This window comes from Anopheles coustani, chromosome 2, assembly GCF_943734705.1.
Source record: "Anopheles coustani chromosome 2, idAnoCousDA_361_x.2, whole genome shotgun sequence".
In the NCBI taxonomy this organism is placed as follows: domain Eukaryota; kingdom Metazoa; phylum Arthropoda; class Insecta; order Diptera; family Culicidae; genus Anopheles; species Anopheles coustani.
Window position 1 is genome coordinate 83,588,556 of NC_071289.1, and position 20,689 is coordinate 83,609,244.

Genomic DNA, 20,689 nt, shown 5'->3' on the forward strand with positions numbered 1-20,689 from the left:
CAGTGAATCAATGGCCACATGGCCGACCATTACCTGAATATTATCGGCCGAGCCCCAGGTTTTGTGCAGCTTGTCGATGAAGAGCGCATCGGGCGGAGCGCTGGCCCTAATCGCTGTCGGTGGCATGCGCGTCTGGTTGGTGCCAACTCCCAAAAAGTTGCTGAAGGCTTCGGTGGTTTTCTTCACTCGTACGTTCAGGGAACCAATCCTCAGGAATCCCGAGTCTTTTTCTGATGGGAGATGTGAAGAAACATTTACACACCCGCATTTTTTCTTTGGTTGTTTCCTCTCTTACCTGAATGTTTTTTCCGCGCCTTGATTTCTGCATTGAAACAAAAAAACGATTAGAGTACACGAACGAAGTTGTTTTGTAGGTGGTACCACAATTATACAATTACCACAACACTGGAGCATGCAGAAGCTTACAAGGTAGGTTAAAGGGTTTGATTTTTTTTTCGAAATGGTTACTAAACAGAAAAAGGATAAACACCACACCGGTATTTAAAAAGAGAACCTGTTAAAGAAAGGAGTTAACAGTAGGAGCAGCCAACAAAAAAACAGCAGCATCGAGGAATGATTAATCTACAACTGGGGTTTCGGATCGAATAATTGTTAATAGAAAGAATTACTGAATTGATAAAGGCATGCAACAAAGGAGAATAAATCTTACGAGAAGTCATTTTCGAAATAAAACTCATCGATGTAAACAACACAAAGGAATTTTTACTTTACAAAAGGAGAAAAAAAATAAAGGAAAAGTAACAAAAACTCAGAAAGATAGAACAACTATGTTTTTTAATGCAGATAAATAATATAAAAAAGATAATAATGCATTAATTGCTTTAAACAAGTGGACAAAACATAAAAGAAATGATTATCAAAAGATAAAACCAAGAAACAAGCAACACAACTGTTAACTTCACAAAAAACGAAGAACAAAACATTGTAACACTATGAAGTAACGTATGGCTTGGAATGACCGAATTTTTCATTACAAAAATAAATAACCACAAAACTCAAAATGCATACAACAGAACGAATAAACAAGTAAATACAAAACACTGCGACATCATAATCAAACCTGTACAGAATCGCAAACGTCTGATGTGGAACCCAATTCCCTCAAGTTTATCATTTTAACTGCAACATTCTGTGTTATTAGATTAAGGGAACTAACACATCGGCCAGCGAAGGAGTGCACCGGAGTGTAACAGATATCGCTAGCCCGGATTGGCTACACTTTGTGCACGATGCAAATGTTTTATTGGAGCACCCATACCGTAATGCCGTTCCATTCATTACTCAATGGATAGCTTCTTGCACCCCGTCTCTCTGGTTTAAACACTGGATGGGAAGTTTTTCTTTGCACGTTTCCACCTCGCCCCTTCGGAAAACTTCGCACCTTCTGGCGATCTTTGCTTCGAGAAGGGTGCACATGATAGTGGTTGGAATGAACGGTATCGCTTCTTTTACGGGGTTTAGCTTATCTTATCCCTTTCCATTGCTATATTTCAAAGCAACGTCGAGTATCTAACTTTCTCGCTTTCGCAGGGCTGGGGCGTTAAAAACTAGACGCACGCAGAAATCGTCCGTTAAAAAGTGGCTCACAATAACGTTGCATGGAGAGCTCAAAGACGAGCTCCAAGAAAGAGGTGTTTGTGGTATAGGAAAAAAGAAAATCGCGTACATGGATTAAGTCCCCCGTCTCACTACTTTTGTTTACCACCCCCTCCTTCACCTCCTTCTTGAAGTAGGTGACTTGGGGAGGAAAACGCGAACCAACCAAAAGGCGGCGCGCCATATTCACAAACCCCTACCAGCAAAAACCCGCCCCTCGATTGGGGTGGAATGAAATGAAGAAAAAAAAAATGGGAAAGGGAAAGGCACTAGGCGTGCGCATGCGAGATGTGATTATCTGAGCTTTAATCTACTTATTATAAACCACCCTCCTCCCCCCCCACCATAATTGGCGAGGGAGCTTTTTTTCGTGCTTCCATGCTTCAAAGTATGTACATCCGAGGTTGAAGGCGGATTAAGACAAACGAGTCATAAAAAAGGCGGGCTGGGATTGTGTAAGGTTTTTTGTTCAGTTCGGGGTTGTTTTTTTTTTTGGTTTGGTCTTTTTTGCAACCCACCCAATCCGCCATTGAATTTGAAACACACTACAATTAAATGCGTAAGCCATCGATGCGAGTGTAATCCGCCGTTTCCTTTTTTTTTTTGCTCTCCAGTTAGCCTTTCCACGACTCGAAGCCGACGCCATGTTTGCCAGAAAGTTTTCTCGGAACCTCCTCCATGTGTGTGTGTGTGTGTGTGTTTACAGGGGTATGTTTTGTTAGGGGTTTTTTTGCCTTTGTTATTTAGTAAACGACTACAAATGTTACAATTTGTCCAACATCCATCCAAGCTGGGGGCGCGAGCGCTTAATCCGTCCGCGCAGCCCGCAATCTGCACCGCAATTGCACCGAGAGAGTGAGAGAGAGCTGCAAACAAATCAACACATTCCGACTTTTGCTGTTTTGTGTGCTGCTGTAGTCGAAGTGATACTCTCTCGGGAAATAAACAATACGAAACATTAAAAAAAATTACCCATGTGAGAAGATACCGGCTACAATCGCTTCGGAATATGCCGTTTTGTTGGACAGACCTGAGTTTTTTTTTTGCTTTTGGGGAGCACAATTTGGGGGGAGGCTTTTCTTGTCCAGTTTTCACACGTGAAACAGCTTCAAGTGTATTGTATTTTTTTCCTATCAAGTAAGGTTGTTCTATTTGTGGTTTCCTTTTCTTGTATGTTTTGTACATGTGTCGATTGCAGTTCCATCGACGAGCCGGAAAACAATTACTTTACTTTGGTTCGTTTTTATTCACTGTCGAACCGAACTGTAGGTATCATAAAATTAAATGTGATTCCTTATCGTGCGAGCAATCGTAAGATTACGATCGGAAATGTAACAGTAGGTATCATGTGTGAAGAAGAAAAGTACGTATAAAACAAAATCACAAATGGTTCAGGTGAAATAACAAATGTACTATCTTGCTGATAAGCTAACAAAAAGGGGAAATTGTGTTGCGCCGATACTTTTTGTTTTAATTTTTAGAACTGGTTGAACGAACGAAACTGGTTCAACGAAATGCTTCAACAAGAAAAGTTAAATGAAACAAAAAATGGAAGGTAGCCAACCTGATAATGCTTATGCATTGGAAAGAGTGTTTGTAATTAACATACTTACATTCATGTTATGCATTCCATCGTATTGAAACCTCTTTTATCCATTCGGATGGACTTTACTCCATGAATCTTTCTTTGTCGAACACGTACATTTTATCACATTTTTGTTAGGTTTGAACGACCTATCATTTCAGCATTTTTTCTTTGTTATTTGGTAACAAATCGATTTGAAAAACGTGTGTCGTGTTTTGCTGTAGATGTCTTTGCTCAAAGAATCATTTTCATTTTTATTCCAATTCAGTTAGCCAATTTCTACAAAACCTGTTTGATGGAGGATTCGATGTTTTTGCAACTTTTCTATTATGTAAAAGTAATTTTTCTGTAAAATTATTCAGATAAATGTCTTTTCCCTTTTGTATGTTGAAGCATAAATTTATTTTTTCTTTAATGTAACACTAGACCTATCGCGATTTTGACGCTTTTATATTCAAAATATATTACCGCGATTTATATTCAAAATTAAAAGAAAATTTTATTTTTGAATACATAAAAATTAACATTCCATTGGATGTGTGAAAGCCATCTTTTAACATTTGGTAGAATTGTTTAACCTTACGAAAAAAATTTGATTGAAAACCAGTAATTTTGACTAGAGTTCTAGTGCTAAATGGTATCGATTTATTATTTACACCATGTCCAAAGGCCAAATAGTATCTTTTATGTAATTCTAAATTCCAAGAGTCTTTCAATTTAAAATCATTTGATTTAATTATGCAATCTCTTGGTATTTCAGTCCAATGGATCCAATGATTTCTGCCCAATGAATATACACTCAATTGTTACATTTTCAAAGTTTGATACACTTAAAAAAGTAACACAAAAACATTTGATACATTGACTCTTAACAAATTATACACTTTGTTTCAATGCAAGTATGCAATATTACATGCCTTTTCTCACGTGAAGCCCTCCCATACGATCCCCTCCCCTCCAACTGTCTACCACGTGTCGGTAAGCACATGTTCTGACCGTTACCGACCGGTTAATCGATTGTTCAGCTCAGGCTCGCATGTCCTACCGGAGAGTGACTCCTTGCAGCAAATCCATTCCACGGCGTCGACACATTACATGATGTGCATATTTGAGACGGTGTCATTTATCCCAAGGTGCCGTATGTAGTCATTTCTGCGCTCATGTTGACGTGACGCATCGACACCGTTTGAAGCAATACGGTTCCATCGTCGTGTGCTACATTTCATCCATCCCACCACCAACAACTCGCCAACAACATCCCGGTTCTTCCTCGGCAAAAGGTGGAAAGCTAGTGTTTGTTTTTGCACAATTCCTGCACGTGCCCATTTACCGGGAAGGCGCATCGAATCGATCATCAATGCGTTGCGATCGTGCCGACGATAAAGCCGAATGGTCGGAATGGGGTATGGCTCGCGAGTCCAATTGAGCATAAAATTAGGGTTTCGTTTACTCGCGCCCAAAGCACACCACGCAACAGTGTGCACACTGTGTTTTCTGGATCTCTGTCGGGCGAAGGAAATTATGAAAACAAAAAAACCCCACAGACTGTAAATTAAACCGAAGAAACATAACTAGGAATTAAGACGTACCCCTCTCTCTCTCTCTCTCTCTCGGTTCGCTTCGGTTTTCGACCGCGAAACCGAGTTTATAATAAGTGTGGTGGGTTAAGTGTTTTTGCGACCTCGTCAACATGAACTTTGCTGTCCGCGGTGGCCACCAGGCACCACACTCCACACCCCGATCCCTTCACCCATCGTCTGGGCCCGGCTGGCCAGGAGCAAGCATACGAGGAGTGCGTTTAAACCGCACCGGAAAAGCATTAATTGCACACACGACGATGACGGCGACGACGACGAGTTGCAAAACCAAGGAGGAAACCAAACAACCTCGAAAACAAACCGCGATAAGAAATGAAGGCAACAGACTTGCATCCGAGCATAATTGGACTCACGAAAAGGAAGGGGGGAAAGGCCTCATATACGCATATGTGCGTGAATGTACCGGTTTCTCTCCCCCCCGGGAGGACATTTACATATCGGTCGTTACGTCCGACTGTACGGTTGTGTTTGGGGTTTCCTTGCTTAAGTCCTGGTTTTGTTTATACTAGTTTCCTTTCCTGCGGGTTCGGTAAAGTCCTGTTTTTCCCATTGTAAATTATTATTAAATTTCTTTTTCAGTACTGTTTTGCTTCGACGCATAAAGCAGTTGACGAATTGGTTGCCGGTGATAACGTTTTTCGCGTACCGATAAGGTCAGTTTCGGTTTTGTTCTGAAGGGCAGCCGTGCGTGACCGACATCCGGTGTGTGTGTGTTTTATGTTCCCAAAGGGGAACTGAACTATCTCTCTCTCCCTCTTATGGGCCATTGGCACATCTTCAGCGAAACAATTACCGTGACGTTGACGGAAAGAAACCCCCCACAAGGACCTCGTCATCGAGGGATAAGGAAGTGGACGGAAAGAGGTTTGAGCTGTTCGCGAGGTTCAGTTCTGGTCAATGGACACCTTTAACAGCTCCCCTCCCCCTCACCGTCATGGCCCAGGTCAGGTGGTGTTTCCCGTGCGGCGATCGTTAATGTGTCGTGTGTGTCATATGCGAGTCGAAACGCGATCACAACACGCGGTGGTAAATTGATAATGGATATTCAGATAAATTAAACACGGGCACGGGCACGTACACCGTTCCACAGGCCAGCTGATGGAAGGAAGGACGTCGCGAAATGTGTCGCTCGACCGATCGCTCGGCGGTGACACAACTGTCAATCATTAGGGAGAAAGTCGCAAGCTGTTGTTCGGCGGACGTGTTCGTGTGGGATAGCAGGTCGCTCGGATGCGATCGTAGATTATTATACAACCCGCGGACGCCAGAAGGATGCAGCCTTTACCGCGAGCATAGAGTAGAGCCTAAACGCAGACGCGATTGCTTTGCATCTTGCCATCCTCCTGGCTGTCTATTATTATCGCGACGTGACGGCTTTTACTAGTGATTAACATGAACATGTGCCATCAATGTTGCAAGGTGATGGCATAATTTGAATACGTGTGCGGCACACACCGCGTGTGAGATGCTGCTAGAGCCGCAATGAAGTCACGTACTTTATTAATTGACGTTAATAGCAAACCAGGACAACCAAGCATAAAAGATGTCCCGCGAAACGGGAGCAGTGTGAAATATAGTTATCGATGTTTATGTCCATCATCGCTGATCGGAGGAAATAAATAACTAAAATGCTTGTTTCTTTTTCCTTTTTTTTCGTTCTACCAGCTGCAAGCTGGTTGTGCTTCAGGTTGAAGCAACATGAGGACACTTAAATACTAGCGAGAAACGGGAGATGAATGTGTCATATGAGACACCGAGAGGTGTTTTAGCATATATTTGGCTATTTCGCAGGCATTGATCTACGATGAGTGAGATGTTTATGTTGAAAATACTTGATCGTAACGTTTACGAGAGTCAATGTTTGTATGCAAAACAGATGCAGATAACAATTACATTACATTTGGACGTAATGTAATGATGAAGGCAGAAATAAAATTGAGAAATAGTTAAAACAGAACGTAATAAGTTTAAAAAAAACTATCTATTCGATTTGATTCCTTTGACCTGGGCAATTGGGGATATTCAATCCATTGACTGGCATGTCTATCATTTTTAATAGCCAGCTGTCATTAGTTCAAAACAGTATTTACCACACAAATAAATGAAAATGCAACATAAAAACTATAGCAATATTAAACTAATTCTTTGGAAAGCTACGCCTACGAAAACCGTTGGTTTAATAAATGTTATAAATAAATTTTATCAAGAAAAATTGTACTAAAAAAGTGTGCTGAAACCGTTTGGCAGTCAACATGTAAAAGTATAACGTTGCTTAAAACTCGTTCCAACTTGAACGGTTAACAAATCAAAAAGATGGAAACAAATACTTGATTTTGGAAAAAATCATGCGAAAGTGCTATCAATTAAACAACAGAAACAACTGGAATAAATATTGTTTTACGTTTTAAAAATACGAGAAATTAGAAAAGACAACCATTAAAAAAAATTATTAGAAAACAAAAGACTTAAGCCTGCCGCATTAGCGCATAGAACATGCCAATTTGATGCTAGCAAAAGCGTGTCGGTTTTAGTTAGGCAACAATTTTAATTTTTGTGTTTTGATCGAAAGTGAAAACGAACAGGAACATTACTAGAAACAAGAGAAACTTAAGCCATTGGCACTGCATATTACGTAAGTGCACACAAAAAAGAAAAAAACAACACAGACACACACATATAAGGCTGTAAAAAGATAAGTACACGGAAAGGATTATCGAAAACACTTGCCTCCAGGGCGACGACAGGGCGTGCCAGGTGGAGAAACCACTGTTAACTGCCTGTAATCGCATGGCTTGAATTTCTGCGCCGTTCAATTTGCGTTCACCGTATCCCGGCGGGGTTGGCGAAGATGGCGTATTTCGCCGATCGTGGCGTTGGGGCGGGGAGTTGGTGGGCAAGATTATTAGAACCGCGGCAGGATTTAGCGACGAAGTCGAGGAATCGGGGTTTTTTTCCCCCGGTGGTATTCGAGGATTACATGCCGTTTTGCGCGTGGGCGGACGAAGGGGCAAATGTCCCGCCATGGTAGCGATGAGGTTGTGCGCCGCCATCGCGAATGTTGGTGGTGTTGGCAAGATCACGCGGTGGGCCACACGTTGGTGGGAAGGGTTGGGTTGGGAACGTACGTTGATTAGAATGCAAATAAGGAGAGGAAGAGAAAAATAGAGGCGTATGAATTTTAATTAAACATTACTGTGTGCCTCGGATCGGGCCGGGTCCGTGTGTGTGTGCTGGGAAGGATGCGTGTGGCGGCAGATTTGGTTTTTCCGTTATGTTTTTTTGTTTCTTGCCATTTTCCTTCACTCCGCTAATGGCCAATATCGGAGTATTAGGCGGTGTAAGGGGGAAAAAATACTCTACGCTAGGGATTATAAACGTGTGCTGAATGTGCCGGCACATTGGTGTGTTTGGCTGGCGATAAAACTTATGCTAGTAACACCGTACAATCAACAGAGATAAACGTAAATGTAAAATTCGGTAAAAGACAAGAGGAAACAACAAAGAAAAAGATATGATCGTACATTAGAGCAAACATTAAAGATACGAAAAGAAAAACGTAAAGACGAATACAAGAGTGTGAACGAAATTAAAAGAGCAGTCAACGGAAGTGAAAAAGTGTGTAAATAAAGCAAAGATTAAGTGCCACGGCGCATCTGTTTTCGTTGATGGTTGTCTCTCTGGAGCCCTTTAACTTAGCAATAACTTCATGTGAGCAACATAATCATTCAATTACTAAGCTGATTAAAGTAAGATCATCCCTCGGAACGGACAAACGAGAACGGTGCAACAACAACCAACTGCATCGGAACAACCGCTGTCCAAAACGGTAGCACAACCGCAACCGGGCGCTTACAGTGGAGTACAAATTGAGAAAATTGGTTGCGTTTTCATAACGCGTAAATTTTTAAAATATGGGGCACCAAAACATCGTCCGAAGCGATGCGGCTACACTATCATCGTGACGATAACCGTCGTTATACTGGTTTCCCATGTTACATCAAAACCAAGGAAAGGAAAAGAAGAAAAAATGGGAGCTAACATTAACGAGCAGCTTGTGTTTGGTATGCATATTTTAAAAGCCCTTTTCATCGGTCATTTCTCCCCGCCATCGATTGACCAAGCCGTGTGGTTCACACAAACGCACGCCGAGAAACACATTGTATCTCTCCGGCTATCCGGGCGCTGTTGTGCTAAACTAATTACCGCACCCCATAGGGTTCGGCTTACCCCGAAGAAAAAGGCAAACGCTAGAATGCAATTAAAGTGCAGCCACTCAATATCAAGATCCTAGAGTGGTGCGCACACTCGCGAGCGCGAACGCGATATGCATTCAAATTTTTCTTTTTTTTTTGCTACTTTCTCGCCCCAATTGGTTGGTGTGTTTGTGTGTGTGTGGTTGTGCATCCCTGATCGGTTCCAGTTTCTGAGCGATTTTAATTAAAAAATGATAAGCCCCCATTGTGCGAATGCATACCGGGCATGCAAGCGTGCGAATGGAGCTAGCAGCACGCGGCCACAATCCCAAAACGGCGATCATGGATGGAAAACAGTGCCAACATATTTAAATTTGATAAAATAATTTAATATTTAACCGGAATTTAACTGTGTGAGTTTCGAATACAAATCAGAAGAATAGTGAAAACAAGAACTTACGAACCGTGAAGGGAGCCAAAGGAGGAAATAAACAAGCGATCTAGAGTGAAGTGAGGAGGTTAATTAATAAATAGTAGGAACCGAAAAATAGTATCCTTATAAGTACGGAAGATGCTGAAAACTGTTAACACTAGGAAGAAAATTAAAAACAAAAGGAAAATTTCTTAAGAACCAAATGTAAATGAAGGCATGCGGTTAAACAATTTATTTTCAAGAGAAATTCCAATTGGAAGAAATGAAATCGCGTGCGTTACATTATCATGCATCTTACATAATCAAACGTTTTGTGTCCCTTTGGATAACACCAACTCGGTCCGATAATAAAGCAAAATACAAATGCATTTATAATACACCCCAGAACCGAAGGCATTCGAATACTGTTGGTTGGAAGTTCAGAAAAAAAAAATACGAAACGGTACGGGAAAGCTCGGTGTTAATAGATAAACGGACGGAAGAGTCCAACGGTTAGACAATATTGGTCGCATTTCGCTTCTTGCGGAAGAAGCTCTGCTGCGATCGGTTCCGGCGGTTCAACTGGCCACCCTCCGAACCGGTGGAAGCGTTAGGGGAAGCGGAGTGTTTAGTGGTAGTGGTAGTTTTGCTACTAGTGGCGGTGGGGTTGTTGGGGGTGCTGCTGCTATTGCGGCTGTTGTTATTGGTATCGGCAGCGACCCCGGTGGCCTGGGAGGGAGGAGTGCCGCCCGGGGCCGGGGAGATGAAACTTTCTACAAAAGTCTGCAGGGTCGCGTGGTCCGTGGTCGATGGCCGCTGGCGGCGCTTTCGGCGCATAAACGTGCCACCGCGCGTCAGCGGCGAGAGCGTCTTCGAGGGAAGGGTGAAGAACTTCTCGTGCTTGGACAGTTTACGTTCATACTCACTGCTGTACGTCGACGCGGACACGCTCGTCATCTGCTTCTGGTACTCCAGCGGCTTCTTGCCGCTCCAGTCGAACACGTCGCGGTCGGCCTCTGTGACGTAGGGATAAACGAACGTTAAAAATATTTAAAAAAATGCTAACGACTTGAAAACCTTTAGCAAATTAGTTTGTTCTTGTTGTTCTTAATTTATAAACACAAAAGTAACACTCACAAAGACTACTACAAGATTGCTTAAATCTATACATAACAAAGTTAATGACTTCAATGAGAAACATTGAGCAATTAAAAAAAAATGGAAACCGTATTGTCAAACTGCAAAACTTATCTTCTATCATAAAATTGACATGCTGTTTACTTATGTTATATTTATTTTTAAATCAAATATTGTATGAAAGGTTTTCCGATGGTTAAAGATGTAGAAATTTATAAACGAACGAACAAGAATGACGAATCAACTAAATAAAATTAAAAAAACTAACAACAAAATTAAAACTGAGAAAGCCCGTGATAAGGCCTAATTGTAGGGAGGAAATGGCCTAAGAACAAAAAAGGCGGTTAGAGCAATGTTGGCTTTAAGAAAGAAAATGAACCAACAACAAAATTGAATAAGAAAATCGTTACCGTAACTTTATGGATGTACTTTTAGCTTTGTAAAAAAAGATTCACTTAACAAAAACAGTTTTCACGTTTTGTATGTGCTTTTCGTACGTTCATATTTATCTTGTTTTTTTAATAACGCAGTTTGTCTTTCCTTTGCCTAAAACCTCATTTAAAAAAATTGGAAACCGTATTATCAAACTGCAAAATTTATCTTCTTTCATAAAATTGACATACTGTTTACTAATATTTTAGTTATTTTTTAATCAAATCTTATATGAAAGGTTTTCTTATGCGAAATATGCAGAATTTTGTAAACGAACGAACAAGAATGATGAATCAACTAACTTAATTCAATAAACTAAAAACAAAATTGAATAGGAAAATCGTTATCGTAACTTTTTGAATATACTTTGAGCTTTGCAAAAAGAAGATTTACTTAACAAGCCAGTTTTTACAAATGTGCTTGTCGTGCGTCCACATTTATCTTGTTTATTTAACAACGCAATTGTCAATTTCATTCTTTGCTTAAGCTAAAACCATATCGTTATATTTATCTGATTGAAAACATATCGTATTTAGTTTTATTTAAGGCAGTATCCATAGTCAGGAATACATTTGTTAAACTGGTTATTATTTCATTGAGTAGGTTTTTGTAATATCTATTCTAGGTGTTAGGAGGAAAAAGATTCAAAAGCAACAAGAGAAAACATTAAAACCAAAACAAATGATACAGCTCTTCAAAAATGTTTCTTCTAATTGCACGTAATTTTGCCAACCTTCTTTAAAAAAAAGGTCAATACCAAAGTTATTCCTACTTCTCAAACAGTGTGTACAAAATAAGTATTTCGTTTCTTTTTGGTTTCGATTGGCTTAGGTTGGATTGAAGTTGAGACAAAATAACTGCCAGTGACATCATTCAGAGGGTCCAACTGGCATGGAATATAGTGTCCTTCTAAACGGATACCAATTGCATTCCATTTCATTAATCGTGATCTGACAACATCCTCGAACTATTTAACAAATAGTGCTCGATGATGGGAGAGTCACATAATCGCCCAAAAGTTGCCAGCAAGAGCATGAAAGGTGACACATCCCCTTTGGGGGCTAATTAATTCATCACCTAAGCCAAAAATAATTAACCATCGCTGGCGACCACCACCGACCTTCCTAGCTATCAGTGTTCGAATCGGCCACAGCCGATTACGCACCCCTAACCCGCGAAGGCCGCGCGCTGGTTCGAATTTTCGGGGACCCGTGAGATGTGGAAGATAATTTATTTTTCCCACCTTCCGGACCCGCCATGGGATGCTGCCTTCCTGCCGGCAGCGGTGATAATATCTGGCGATGATAAATTTCCACGCCGTTGGCGCGCTTCATTAAGAGTGGCCGCGTAGCGTGGCAGGCGATCACCGCGACACCGCGACGCGATCTGTCAAAGTTATCTGTACCGTCCCTCCTCCCATCCCCATCCCTCATCCCCAGCTCCCCTCACTCGGTGGCATCCTGGAAGGCACAGGGGAAAGGGAACACCCGGGCACAACACACGTTAGTTAGATCGATTAGACACTTCGCCCGCTCGGACGCGCGCTTCTTTGTCACTTTGTCCGCGCGGATCGTGTGTGTGTTGATGCTTCCAAAACGAAAAAAAACCTTTTCGGCCTTGTTTGCTTCCAAAAAGAAAAAAAACCCCGGGGGGGAGAGTGTTTCGGACTAATGACGGGAAAAGGAAACGCGCTTTAAACGGCGGATGACGGCGGGAAAGGCAAAAGTTGACTCAGAATGGCCGCCTCCAAAATGTCAGCACCAGTCGAAAGGCGGCAATATTTGGATCGTGAGATGGACCGGTCGCTTTTTTGGAACTCGCGGACCCGCGCGCGTGTGTGTGTTATCGTCTGTCAATCAAAAGTTATCGATCAATTTATTTTCCTTATCACCCGCGGAACCTTCCGCGACGCCGTTTGTATCTGCCCAAGCGATGGTTAGGTTGGTTGGTTTTTTCCTTCTCTCGCTTTTATCTTGCCTTCCTCTAGTTTGCTTTGTTTTTCGACGGCTTTCGGTGAGTGACGTGAAAAGCGGACGACGACAAACGACATCGCGGCGGCAAGACACTGTTCCTGTTGGGTGCACGTACGTTGCGTTTCCTCCTCACCTTGGATTGGGCGGTTTTGATGGATCCCCGTGGTCCGATTGGAAGGCTTCGGGGGAATCTATTTCGACCCGGGGACAAACGAATTGCCGTTTACAGTCTGCCTATGCCTTGAAAGTGGAACCAGTTACCCAACCCTCCCAAATGCAACCCTTTTGCGGCCGGAACCAAATGGCCGTACTCCATAGCGGCTCCATTCTTGGCTTCTGCGGCGAGGGAGGGGTCCAGATAGGTTCAGCGGGGGAGGAACGGCTCGACGACAGGACCCGGCCTGTCGTTCTATTTGATGTGACACGTCATTCGCGCCGTCGTCACCGTCAAAGCCGAGGGGGCCTGGGGTTGCCCGAGAACCAGATGGGTCGGATGGGAATGGCCCCCGGGGCGGGTTGGGAAAAACATTCCCAATCGAACATGGTGCGTGTTTACCGCGCAGTCAAATCAGAATGATTTATAGATCGGAATCACTTTCTCCGTCTTTTTCTTTGTTTGGCCGCTCGCCGACGGGAGTGGGCGGACGAATGGGGGGAGGAATGTAAGAACTCGAACGGATATCCGAACACATGACGGATTCATTCAATCTGATCGCCGCGATGTCAGCGTTGTTATTTACATTTTTATGAATGAATTGGCCTTGAAACTATGTTCTCGATGCTAAATTGAGGCCTAGGAATGGATTGTGCTATTTTTTTCGGTCTCAAAGTTAGAATAAGAAGCGTTTATTTATTGTAATTTTCAACTGCGGAGTAAAATTAACCATTTTATTAAAAACCAAAAGCTGTAATTTCTTAAGTAATGTTTAGAACAAAATGGTTAATATAACGCCTTGTCATACGTTTATAACGTTTGCTTGAACAACAATAGACAAATTTTCATCGACAATAACAAAACAGTTAGCTAAGCTAATTGAACGAAGTGAATTTTATTGTCGCTGATTTTAAGCCACGTTATAGTGTTCTATGCGAGTTAAGTAACCAGAAAACATTTGAAATATAGTACAACATGCTTCAAAAGGAACATAAAGTACTAGGTTTTTTACCACTCGACGCCGTCTAGCTTCAAATAAGCTACAACATCCATGATGGTCATGTTGTCGCGATTTTCCGAGACCATGTTTGACAGATGCTTCGAGCCGTTTTGTCATTGATCGACACATCTGTACAACAATGTAAATCTTGTCTAACTTTTTCTTTGCTGTAAGGCGAGTTGAAGCGAGCTTTTGGCCCAAAGAACGGAATGGTTAAGCCATTTTTCCTTCTGTCTGTAATATAAATGATTTTTATCCTTTCTCCATAAGTGACCAAATAGTCAAAACTCCAAATCAGCTGAGTTTGGCGCACTGGAAATTACTCACAACACCGAACAAGTTCGTTCCACGAGAAAGCTGGAAGTTCCAACATAAATCTAATCAAACGTAGTTGGTTTAATGTTTTAGCCACGGCGTATTCTATTTAAATGGCAAAGTTGTTGAATAGTTGTAAAAGAAATGCTACTGTTTATTTTGTTTTCAAAAGAACGGAGCTATCATTTTCCGGGTTTTGCATCAAAAGTCGTTAAAATTTGTCTTGTTTTTTGTAATGCAAACGTTATTCGTTCTTTTGCATACGTAATTTGTTACAAAAGCTCTGGTTCTCTTAGTTTCTAAGTAAGAATGTTTGATTATGATAATTTAAACGATTGGAACATTTTTAAATTATCCTTGACCGATTTCAGTTGAAACAATGTATTCAACAGAGTGCAGCAAATAGGCAGTAAAAGGTTTTTTTTTAAACAGATCATATAAAACATTGTTAAGTTTTGTTCATGATGAATGAGTTATAGCAATATACTTGACTCAATGGTTCACGAGTCAAATTAAACCAACTCCGACTTTATGTTTTAACTATTGCACCTCTAGCACTTACTCTATGTAGGAAATGTTTCTAATTAAACTACGGTTATCAATGCAATTTTACGGATTAAGCTATTGAAACAGCATTTTGAAGCCTTTCACATAACCCAAATGGCAAATCAAAGCGAAAGGATTACAAAACCAGCTTCAACAATGAAAACGAAAAGTTCTATACTTACTGTAAACGTTACACAGGAGCTCGAAAATGTCATTCCGGCCAAACTGCGTGGCAATGTGAAGTGCGGTATATCCCTGGAAAAGAGGCGAAATAGAAAATGACTTACAGCTCAAAGAAGACCAAGTACGGCACAATTGGAAGAAAAAGAACCAAAATTTACACCGATCACGATTACATCCCGGTGATGTTCGCAGCGTTTGCGTAATTGATTAGTTCCAGCCCGAAACGTACGACGAAGGGGACGGGGCACTGGGTTGATAACCGTGAAACCGGACGAGTAGCGTAACTTTAAAGATCAAGCTTGGAAGTCGCCAGGTTCGGTTTAAGGGGCACGAAGGGGCCTGAGGTTGGGCAAAATAATGTTGACACTGCCATGACCAGGGGGGGCCGTTTTTAAATTTGACTGACAGATGACAAAAGTTACCCGGTTCGCCCGGTTGTGAATTTCCCGACCCCTGAGCGGAATGAAAACCGCTGCGACAACTTTATCATGGGAACTGTGAAGTAACAAACAACAAGGCGAAAGTACGACAAAAAGAAGCAGAAGAAGAATGGAAGAGAATAATTATTCCACAACGGGGCGGCAAAAAAAGAAACGTAGAATGGCGAGCATCAGGATGGTTCCGATTTGACGGTGTGGCCACCATCGAGTGAAACGGCGGCGGGCGGGAGAAAGCATGAAAAATATGTATGCAGAACGACAAGAGAGAAAAAAGTGAACTCCCCGGGAAAACATGCAACATTGGATTTCCGGCCCGAATGGATGTAGTTGCAGCGACGCAAAAATTGGCCCAACCTGGTCCAAAGCATACCGGGAACAACATCGTCATGGCCGCCCGATGTCCACCTCGACCGGAGTAAGTTTGCATACGGCGCGCGTTGGGATCCAAATGATAAAAATGTGGTGGTAAAAATAGAAAAATGTAACCATCCAGAACGAGAAAAACACTTTAACTTTCGCAAACCAATAGAGGAGGAGGAGGAAAAAAAAGCGCAACAAAAAATGGCACAAAAAATGGCAATTGATGAAAAATTCAATACAACGCCGTCAACGACCGTTCGGGTATGTTGTTCGTTTCGCATCCGCTGTAAACATCAACATATGCATCAAATGTTTATAATGTTGTCACGTATCCTTTGATAAGCGGAACTGATCACTTTTTTCCCTGTATTTCACTTTTGGCCTTCCCTTGCCCCTTTCCGCTTCTCGTGCCGATCCGCGCAAAACCCTTCCGACTAACCCTTCTTCTCGAAAGGGGCCCCTTTCATGCCGGTAACGTCCCTAAAACTCGGTTTGCTCCCGTTAGTGGTGCCGGCTGGTTGGGATCGAAGATTGAACGAAATTAAAAACTTTAAAATGGGATAAAATCGCGATGAAACAAGAAATAAAATAAAACATTCGAAGGGGGTGCGCAATGGTGGCAATTCTTTTGACGGACGAGGAGTTCGTTTACTCCCGAAACACACAGTTTTCACACAGCGCACGGAACCGAAAAAGGAGTGAGCCGGAAAAAGCTTTCGGAAGGATTCAATTTGTGCGTGCGTGCTGTTCCGTTTGCAATTCGATGCGTGAAGTCGATCCGGAGCCGGGATGTGTGTCGCCGTCAGATGTCGCCGTCAGTACACGTCGGGCGCGATTTATTGATCGGCAACATCTTTGCTACGATGCCGCGGGTTGGGCCCCACATTCAATAAGATAGGATGTAGCGGCTAATCTAGTGTGAAAACATACATTGATTTATTTATCGAGAGCAAATATGAAACGTCGACTTGAGTTCCGAATAACGCAGTGAGATGGAGTAGATAAAGGAAGGTTTGGAAAAAGTCACAACGCTTTAACCTGATGTTGTTTTTGTTGTGTAACAAAACCCACCTGTGAAACTTATCCAACATAAAGGACTACCGCTCTATCGTAAAAACATAATGCTTCACATGTTGAGTTCCATGCGAGGAAATGAAAAATGATACTGAATCAACATCGCGCACAGCAATTAGCGGCAATGTCTTCGGTTAAATTATAATGAAATCTTAAATTTCCAATCGATTGCCACCCTTCTGCCTCGGTCCTCCTCCGGTTGGGGGTGTTTCTGCTCAAGGAAGCGATACGGTATAACGCAACGGCGTATATAAAATACACGGATTATGTACCGAAGTCCCGTTCCGGCCATGGTTGAATGGAATCTCTGTGCTACAAATGGTTGCGCCCACCAACATCGTACGGGATCGGGAGGAAAACGCTCACCGACGGATCCATCCGAGTGGTAAGAAAATAGTGCCATTGTCTCAACGTTTGGAACAGAACTATGCGAACACCGAAGTCGAAGAAATAGATCTCCGTTCGCAGTTATTTAGCACAGGGCCAGGCAGAGTTGGAAGTTTCTGCATCACGAGTTCGTTTGTTATTAGTCGATGATCAAACGGAGGTGATGCTCACCTCACCCGGGGTTCGGTGTTTGGTCTGCGAACCGTGTCGATGGGAAGGGAGGTGTATCTAAACATTCTGCTCCAAGCTTCGTCCTTCCGGTTGCACCAATTCCCTCCCCGCAAACGAGAATCTTACCGGACGCAATGCACAAGAGAGCTTGTCGCACGTTCGAATGCTATTCAAACATAAATAAATAAACTCCAACATCAATTGGAAACGGGGCTTCGAATGTTTCCTTCGAGCGAGGACCTTCCCCGGAAGTCTCCGAAGCCGAGACGGCAGGACGCTTTCCAACCATTTCCCACCATTTCGTGGTATGTTTGTCCGACTCTACCAAAGTCCTTCCAATATCTGTCGTCGATCGGGCGGTTTCGGTTGGTCGATCTAACACTCACTCATCACGTCGATACATAGTTTGACGTTCAGTTGCTGGGATGTCGCTTCTCTCGAACGTTGATGACGGTCCGTTCCTGTTGGCTGATGGCAAACAAATTCATCTAACCGTAGCCTTACAAACGGGAAGATTCCGCTTACCGGCACCTTTTTCCGACCTTTCATTTCATTTGCCCTCACCGCCGCGCTCCGTTTGCCATCCGTTCGGTATCGTTTTAATAAATGAAATATTTTATGTGTATGTTGCGCCCACAAAACACTATTTGCATTGTTTTGTGTACAGGCGAAGGGGGCCCCGGGACGGGGGGCACACTACACTACCACCGTTTGGTGACAAAATGGGAAATGAAAATTTCCAATCAAAAAGCTCCTCCCGGGGCGGGTGGAAACAGGTTGTGAACAGGGTGATTTGAAGGGCAGGAATGGGAAAAGCTCTGCAGTAAGGAGGATCGAGTGTCGTGTTGTTTGCGATTCCCTTGCCGGCTGTCGTACTGGCGCACTACAGATTGGTTTACTTCACAAACACGCCATGGGAAGGTGCTTTGATGTGCAGTGGAAGATTGTTTCGTGAAATGTCCATCCTTCATCAGGGGAGGGGGGTGATGTTGTATTTGTTGGAACGATGTTCGTACAATATTGAATTGATTTATCACTGAACATTTATTTTGCAACTTACTAAGGACTTCTAATTAACTTACTTTTTCTAGATTTTCGTTTTCTTTACTAGATAATTTTTCTATGCCAAGTTTTTTTAAAGCAAAAATTTAGTAATCAAACCTTCGTTCGAAAAAATGTTAAAAAATACAGTACGCATAATTCCTATAACCGCCCCACCATTTCGTTGAATTCCAAACTTACTGTTGATGGTAGAAGTTTTATATTATTTTTTTAGGATTACTTCCCACATTAATATCTAAGGAATCTTGGACAGGCGATTTTTCAACTGGATTTGCATTTTGGAAGAGGATCGAGATCTCCAAGCAACCATCAGAGAAGAATGGCGCAAGATATCGTTAGCCATCCTGTAAAATCTTCAATGTTGAATCATGTTTTTAACGTTGACGTTGACTGCCACTGACTATAAGAACATTTTTTGAGATGAAATTTGTTCATAAAACAAATAACGAGGTCTGTTTTTAACGAATAACAAATAGACTAAACATCCACAAGGATAAATTTTTACATTTACTATATACAGCCTACTTCTATATTAGTGCAATGTTATATTAGTTTCTTGGCAAGATCGGATTTACGTCATTGATAATCAACATGTTAAACATTTTTGAGAAATATCTAACAAACTTGTTGTAGATTTTTTAAGGTGATTAGTATCATGAATTGAAATAATATTTTGCTGTGATGTTAGGAATTTGCCGTTGTAATACAAAAAGTCATGTCATTTAAACTGGGCACGGCACAAGGCAACAGTGAAAATCTCACGAAATGAATGTGATGAAAGGGAAAGTAATCTGAGAAAAAAAATACAAAAAAATACTTCGTTCATCAACAGTAAATTTAGAATTTCGAACAATACGGCCTGGCAATCCAAATATATTTTTAAAAAATGAAATCCAAAGAAACGGTGGTGCGTTTATTGGGATTTCGCACACTGTAAACATTCATCCTTGGTCCAGCCGTTATTGCCTCAGATGTCACCAAAATCACTCGCTTCTTTCTCACTGCTGAAGGGATGACTGCTGCTTGCGCAATAATTTTCCCCAGGTGAAATATATCCAACTGCGGCACGTTTCCCGCGGATGACACAACACATTCGCGCTAAACGGGCATCAGAGGGGTAATGCATACATTGAAACCAGGGAATGTAGGCGCAATAATAAAAAAAGAGAACTACATTGCAACCGATTCCGGCCCACGGTTTCGCGATCCTCCAGAGCACGTGCGTGTGTTTTTGTGTGTGTGTTTGTGTGCTGTTAGCCGTTGGTTTTTGCTGCTCCGTGTGTGGCAATCTTGTAAATTGTAATGCAACAATGAACTGCAGGCGGGTCAACGCGGGCCGGGCCGGACAGTAAGAGGGTATGATATGATAAAAAAAGCACATCGTGCACACGCTACAGTTATGAAACTTTGTGGTAGGTAAAATAGTAAGCTACCAACGCCGACGGTTTTTTTGTTCCTGCTTCCTTTTGCCCGAGTGAAACATTCCCCGGTCCCGACAGACGGCGGGAGTGGTGGAGGAAAGCGAATTCTCGACATCGGACTCGACATGAGCGACAGACAAACGATGTAAGCCTAGCCATGACGTTTCCACGCCCGGGTCAATCCGGGAGGAGAGTAGTAAAGCTCGTTCCCCCCGGGGATGGGCTGCAGGAAGCAAAATAAAAATGTCCTCCCTGGGAGAAATTAACAATAAAATAACAAACTGCACAGCAAAAAAAACTGAAACCCGCACACAGGTGAACCCGCTCAAGATGGGCAGAGTCCGTGCGATCGGTGGTTCGGTGTTTGGGTAGAGCTTTCAAATGCTACTGCCACGATGTTTGCGTCTCTGTTCGTCCCGGCACGTTATATTTATTCTTCGCTCCACGATTGGACACGATCGCGGGGTTTTTTTTGTCCCCCTCCAGTTGGCCACGAGAAACAAAATAAAATCCCGAGGAGAAAATAAAACTCACTTACTATGCAACCCAAGGGCACCCACGGAAGGACGACGACGACGCCGTATCGCCAGACCATAAACCTCCGATATCAGATAAATAGTGAAATATTT

The 20,689-nt window shown here is 42.3% G+C and overlaps 1 protein-coding gene across 1 annotated transcript in view; it reads right to left on the bottom strand.

Moving 5' to 3' along the window:
• The window catches only part of LOC131263019 (ankyrin repeat domain-containing protein SOWAHC), a 104,984-nt gene that overhangs the window by 338 nt on the left and 83,957 nt on the right, over positions 1–20,689 (bottom strand). Inside the window, exons 8-11 of the mRNA XM_058265144.1 lie at positions 15,145–15,217; positions 10,332–10,421; positions 296–322; positions 34–230 (exon numbers count right to left, since the gene is read on the bottom strand). Coding sequence (XP_058121127.1) covers positions 34–230; positions 296–322; positions 10,332–10,421; positions 15,145–15,217 — 387 coding nt within the window. The remainder of the gene's footprint in view (positions 1–33; positions 231–295; positions 323–10,331; positions 10,422–15,144; positions 15,218–20,689) is intronic.